Source organism: Myotis davidii, unplaced genomic scaffold (assembly GCF_000327345.1).
Source record: "Myotis davidii unplaced genomic scaffold, ASM32734v1 scaffold185, whole genome shotgun sequence".
Classification (NCBI taxonomy): domain Eukaryota; kingdom Metazoa; phylum Chordata; class Mammalia; order Chiroptera; family Vespertilionidae; genus Myotis; species Myotis davidii.
Window position 1 is genome coordinate 1,352,867 of NW_006297811.1, and position 6,982 is coordinate 1,359,848.

The window sequence follows — 6,982 nt, forward strand, 5'->3', positions numbered from 1 at the left end:
CAGGACTTTTAATGAAGATTAAATGAGATGATGTATGTGAAAATATTCAATTTAAGAAATAATGAATCAATTATAGGATTGAGTTAAAATCATGAACCAAAGCAAAATTTATTTTAATATAAAACAGCTTAAATATTTCCTATTGCTTCACAGTTTTTGGTGACATACTGCTCAGTTTTTCTCGGCTTGTGACATTCTGCTGGGGAGCTATAATGGCTACATTTGTGATCTCTGCTCCAATAAATGCTGTTGTGATGAGCATTTCTACTGCTTATAATAAGCTATGTCCTTTACACCAACAAACAATCTCTAAAATTATCAATACTAGGAATCATTAGTCTTTTTATTTTGTTTTGTTAATCCTTGCCCAGGGGTATTTTTCAATTGATTTTTGGAGAGTGGAAAGGAGAGGGAGAGACAGAGAAACATTGATGTGAGAGAGAGAGACATCGACTGGTTGCTTCCCGCACAGCCCCATACAGGACCAGAGATTGAGCCTGTCCTTGACAGGAATCAAAGTCAGGATCCTTCAGTTCCTGGGCCAATGCTTTATCCGCTGAGCCAAACTGGCTAGGGCAGGAATTATTAGTCTTAACCCCTTCCCCGGCAGAAACGTGTATACACGTTTTCACAAAATGTTCTTTTTCAATCGTCGATGAGTATACTAAGAAAATATGGTAAAAAAATATGGTTTATAGGAAGACGAGTTACAAACTGTTTTCATAACCAGCATCAAAAATACTATATAGAACCAAAATAAAAAAATTAGTCTGAAAAAGAAACGTTTTTAACAAAAAAATTGTTGGGGAAGGGGTTAATGTTTAGGTGAGAACCAAGGGCTATGAGAGGTAAAATGACTTAATAGTTTGTCTAATTCCAGAGCTGTTATATCAAACTTTGTTGTCAGTGTGATCCAGAATATTCTCTATGGAACCCCAGTCCCTAGGAATATTACTTAAAAAAAAATTATTGGTCAAATAAATTTAACATACATTTTTTAAAAGCATATTGTAAAGCCCTACTTCAGAGTTTGCAATGTATAGTAGCAAATCAAAGGTTCTGAGAAGTCCTGTAGTCTTTAACCCAGCATTTTCCAAATTAACCACGGGCTTTTTACACATACTAGAACACCTATCAGCCCCGTTCAGAACTGGCATTCCTTAGAAAACATTCTGGGAACCTTGTACTCAGCGTATGTTCTGCCCTGTTTGAAAATGCTTGATATTTCTGTACTATCTAATCCTAATACGAGTGACGCCAAAGTGCTCCAGTTTCACAAGAACTGTACAAATAACGTAATGGCATGATAGCATCTTACTGATGAAAGTAATAATCCTATGGCAAACTTGGTGAAATTATACATCCTGCATATGCCTTTGGTTTCTAAAGATAACCCTAAAGGAGTAGCAAGTTTATATCAACAACTCCGAGAGCAAATGATAAACGTAAATCTTCTTCCTAATAAGCCTGGTGTCCCTCTTAAATGCTGCACTATTAGCATGTTTAAGATAAAAATATAAGTCTATTGGAGGAACTCTATTTAACTAATCAAAAAAATGTGAACATACAACCAAAGAATACATCTATTTTTTTTATCTGAGTCACTATCTTTAATTCAAGTACTTATTAAAGGCTCTCTTCTTATAGGCTCTTAGAAAATACTATTTTATATTATTTTCTGCCTCTTAGCTCAAATGTCAGGAGGAACTACACTTTCTATTCCCTGTCCTGGAGTTCTACCCTCTTATATAGTAACTATTTAAACAAATTCTTGGTGAGGAGTGTGATGTTGATGGTAACGGTCTTAGATACATCATTATGGGCATACATCTAACATGAAATCATACTAAATGCCTCTTTTCCTAAAAGTTTTCCTTTTGTAATGTTGGCAAAATGACTCCAATACACTCTTTAATAGTAACAGCATCAGAGCAACGCGCCAGCCCAGGCTGGCCACTGTTATGCTGCTCTTAGAAGGTAAAGGGAAATTATCTTTCATTCCAGCTTGCTGTTTTTTCTTTTTCCTTTCTGCTGGGATTAAAAATAAAAGGAATATTAGAGTTAGAAAACTCGAATGTTTTGCTGTTTTTGTTGATAAGTGCAATCAGTAATTTGTTTCAAAATTATTTTAAAATCTTTAAATGACTTAAGTCAGTGACATACATAACAAAAAGCAATTTAAAGATACAATAGTAATAAATTCATTGTCCCTAAAAACTAATTTAAATTAAAATGAAAATGTTTTATTTTCTCTACATGTTACGCAAGAAATGAAGAATTGAGAGTTACAGTAACTAATACAATGCCTTGATTATTTTTAATAGAACCATCTGTGATTTTCCCCTATAGAATACTTTACAAGGGTCTAAACTAAGACATCTAATAGTGTCAGGCATAAATTGTCATGAATTAAACTTAAGATACTTTGATTTTCTTCTTATTAATTATTTTCCATGAGGGTGGATATTACTTCCTCTTTGTCCTAAGCTTCTAAAAGTATACAAAAGACACTTTTATAATATTCCAGAGCATATTGTTTCCCAGAACTTTAAGCCTGGGTCATTAGAGTAAGCTAAACTCTGCAGTGGAGCAAAATTTAGCTTGATTAGAAGTTCATGACTTAACAAAACAACCCAACTTTATTTTGCTTCTGACTTTTAAGCTTGACTCACAATAAAATGAAACAAAGAAAAATAAATTGATAAACGCATTTTGTGAAACTGTTTAAATGTTTATCCACCTAGCAACTTCAAATGTCTTCATATAGAACACAAAACTGTTACCTTTTCAGTTCGTAAGCTAACAATTGTGATACAATTCACAACTTAATATTCTAAACTAATGCCATCTGTTGCTATGAATCTGAAAGATAGTGCCTCATTTGGAGACTTTCATTACATTAAAACCAGGCAATTTGGACTTGTGAACTCCCAGTAACCCATAAAAAAGCTCTAATTTCTAATTTGGGAACTAGAAATTAGAATTCACATGTTCTTAAAATGCAAGCCTCAAAATAGTGATTCCTGAGGCTCAAAATTAAAACCAATTTAAAAAATGTTTAACAGAAATCAACCCCAAGCATTCATAAAATTTAATGTATTTTGTTAACTTCCTGCTTTGTTTTTATGTTCTTTACTGACTGATGGTCCATACAGGAGGACCCAGCATTTAATATGTTCATTAGAAAAGGGTTTACTCAAATGCTTATCTACTGCTATAACTATATGGTATATATTGGTAATATCAGAACACACAATTTACTTGTCTCTTCATATCATAGATGATTATAGGAATCAAAAGTTTACTTTTATTTTAACAAGTCTAAAAAGTACTTATTTTCAGGGCTATGAAACAAAATTTTATATAAATAATTTAAATGCTCGTTAACACTCCACCAGATTTTGCCTTAAAATATCTGATAGTTATAGTAGAGCGGTGATGGCGAACCTATGACACGCGTGTCAGAGGTGACACGCAAACTCATTTTTTTGGTTGATTTTTCTTTGTTAAATGGCATTTAAATATATAAAATAAATATCAAAAATATAAGTATTTGTTTTACTATGGTTGCAAATATCAAAAAATTTCTATATGTGACACAGCACGAGAGTTAGAGTTTTTCAAAATGCTGACACGCCCAGCTCAAAAGGTTCACCATCACTGGTCTAGAGTGAAGATAGAGACTTCATTCTTATACAAATTTGACTTTATCTGACTGGTAGACTTCTTGATTTTGCAAATTTTAAGCATATCCTGCTCTGACACCTACTTCCTTCCCCTAATCCCCCTACCTACCCTACCCCATTGTTTTGCTTAATCTTAAAAAAAACCAATCCTGTCCATTCCACTGATCCTTTAAGTTGCCCTTTGCTAGAATTTCTTCAATTCTATAATGTCTTTCTTGAAGTCATGGGTTTAAAGATGAACTAATAATTGCAGGCTGAATGTCATTGTTAGGGAAAGAACGCATCAGTTTCCTGGGCCTTTTGGTGCTATCTTCATGGAACTGCTTATGAATTATAGTTTCTAGCAGTGCTTATCCTTCATTTTATCAGCAAAATAACTCTTCTTTCAATGAAATTTAATAGGATACCCTACAGTATAACACAAGCCATAAAATGCAACTGCTGACTGGGGTTTGTTGAGGCCTAAAGCCCCACAGATTGGATCAGCCCTTGTCCCTCCTTCAGATCTCATCCAACAAAGGCCCTTTAATGGTGCCCAGGCAGCATGAAGCACACATAGAAATCCATAGCATTGTTATGTATTAAAGATGTCAATGTACATGTGAGAATCAAAGTTTCAAATAAATTACTCAGAAGGCCTCTTTACTGCAACGTCAATAAAACATCTCAATTTACTCAAACACATAAAAGTTTTTCACAGGTGCATTTTAGGGAAACTGCCCCTTTTTAAGAAGTCATGTAATGGATACAGCATTCACTTAAAACAAATACTGACTATAATAACTAGTAATTCCTCCTATAATAGATGACAACATAGTACAAAATATCAAACACACATTAGCAGTGATCAAGATTAATTTTTATTGCACATTTGCTTACAAGTTTGCTTCTTTCAGATAGAGCTCAATTTTTTAGTTAGTTTCAGCAATTCTTCCATCATCTGAATTACAGCAGTGAATTTCTTGCATGTTCCCCTAGGCTCATGTCTAGGTACTGGAGCATAGACAACATTTCCTAAAATTGTAACCACTCAAAAAACAAACAGCATACTGTAAAGAAAACAATGTGTATGTCTTCATATAATCCAGGCTCAGAGAATTTCTGATAACATAATATTATAAACCCATCTTCTAAATTATTTAATTCTTTTAATGTATAATTAAGCATTGATTTCAGAAAATTTTAACACTTTGGAAAACTGATTCTCTCACAATTAAGCTTTTATAAGGTCTCCCCTCCCACTAAGAAACAACCCCAATGACTCCAAATCTCATTAAGGAACTATTATCTTAGATTAAGCTGTTCAGTAGTGTTCCTATTTCCTTTCCACTGTACTCCATAGTTTAATGCAAATGGAGAATATGCTATCCAAGCTGAATAATATGGCATCTGAGCAGATCAAACTTTAAACAGACTATAATGTTCATAGCTTAATGAACAAAAAAACCCCCCACAAGAATGGAAAATTACTATGGTAAACACAAAATTTTGGCCATTAATGGAGCAAAAAAGTAATGGTTAATACTCCTACTTTAAGATTATCAACATTATAGAAAAAAAGAAGTGACAACAGCTATTTGGCAAAAATCTTCTAAATTATCCCAAGTTTTCAAATGGGAAGTTATTTTTAATGCATCACTCAGATTTTACATTTCACTCACTCACGCTTTCCTTTTTAGACCTATTCAGAAGAAACTATTCTATTTAAAGTTAATCTAGTTTTTCCTCTGACACACTTTTAAAGAAAATTACTAAAATCTTGAGTCTAAGGAATTTTTTAATCACTCAAATATAAGCTTAAACTGCAGTATAGAAATGAGATCTTTCTTACTCTATCTAGAATGATCTTGTTACCAAATTTGTGAAAACTCTTTTCCACAGCTTTTTTGTATGACAATCACAATTTATGAAAAATGCATCTCAATTCCACAGCAAACTAGCATCCATGCTTATTCCACATAGGTACTGCCAGTGGTCCCTGCGGTGTCCTTTCAACAATGACAAACTCATCAGGGTTGCCAAGTGCCTCATAGAAAACCAATAAATCTTGTATTGCATGCTCCTCAATCTGAAAGGGGAGAAGAAGAAAAAAGAGAGAAGACTTGTTTTTCTCCTTTAATTGAGGAGGAGGATGTTAGCGTTCCATTTTCCTTCTGTGGAACTACCACCGTCTGTGCATACAACATAGTGGAATTAAAATTAGGCATCCTACTATCCCCTTGGCAAGGAGAAGCCTTGAGGCCTCAGCTAGGATAATTAGATACACATCTTTCCTTGAATTTTAATGTTGAGTAGAAGAAAAAAGAAACTGAAAATAGTTGTTAAAATCCATTCATTGTGAGATAATTTCTGTTATTTTACAGGTCTTTGAACTTTTGCTTCTCAGATCTCTAGGGCAACTGCGGGTCTTTGTTTCCAAGCCTGGCTCTTTGGTCTTTCAGCTTAAGTCTATGGAATCTTAATATCCCTCAAATAAATTTTCTTTTCCTTAAGTAAGCCAGAATTGGTGTGTGTTGCTTCAAGAATTCAATGATTCTTAGTGAACTTCCAAGGCAGGTGTAATATGCTAGATAATGCCAAATTCTCTACAGGTCACTCTTAAAACAGTCCAAAGAATCACCAGTGCTAAAAATGTTAGCATTATCAAAATTTATTAGTTCTAAATTAGTTATCCTGAATATGTCAATACTTAAATTGCTGAATCTCAGTTTACTTTTATATTGCACTAGAGGCCCAGTGCACGAATTCGTGCATGGTGGGGGCTGGCTGGCCCTGTCCCTGGTCGAACTCCGGGTCGAGGGGACAATTTGCATATTAGCCTTTTATTATATAGGATTTGCATTTTAATCTATAAACATATGCACCTATACAAAGCAAACAAACATAACTTCTTGAGATCTAAGGATAAAATGTAATGTAGAACTTCCCTAAATTAAACACATTTAGGCATATTCTTTACCTGAATCAAAGCCAAGGGTTTTTCTCGACTTCTGATAAGTGCTGCTTCCTGTTGTAGTTCCTCTTCTACAATAGATGCGAAAGTGACCGGGGCTACCACAGGAGGAGCAGTCAGTGAAGAAGATAACCAGGGACTGAAAGAATAATAATAATGAGTTTTCATTCATCTTCCCAAAGTTCTGCACACAGTACCTCCTTTGAAATACTCTAACAGTGTTACATTTTTTTCCCAGTGACCTACAACATAAGGGACCTGGGAACTTTTGCATTCAGTTAACAGAATGATGAGGTGAGAAACAGAAAGGAAAAGAACTAATATTTTATTTGGATTAGTGCTG

At 34.1% G+C, this 6,982-nt stretch overlaps 1 protein-coding gene across 8 annotated transcripts in view; it reads right to left on the minus strand.

Moving 5' to 3' along the window:
* Positions 1–4,332: 4,332 nt before the first annotated feature.
* IBTK (inhibitor of Bruton tyrosine kinase) overlaps positions 4,333–6,982 on the minus strand; it is a 72,504-nt gene continuing 69,854 nt past the window's right edge. For all 8 annotated transcript variants that reach the window (XM_015570294.1, XM_015570291.1, XM_006773450.2 and 5 more), the window contains 2 exons: positions 6,646–6,778; positions 4,333–5,754 (listed from right to left, as the gene is read on the minus strand). In XM_015570294.1, coding sequence (XP_015425780.1) covers positions 5,623–5,754; positions 6,646–6,778 — 265 coding nt within the window. In that variant the 3' untranslated portion in view covers positions 4,333–5,622. The remainder of the gene's footprint in view (positions 5,755–6,645; positions 6,779–6,982) is intronic.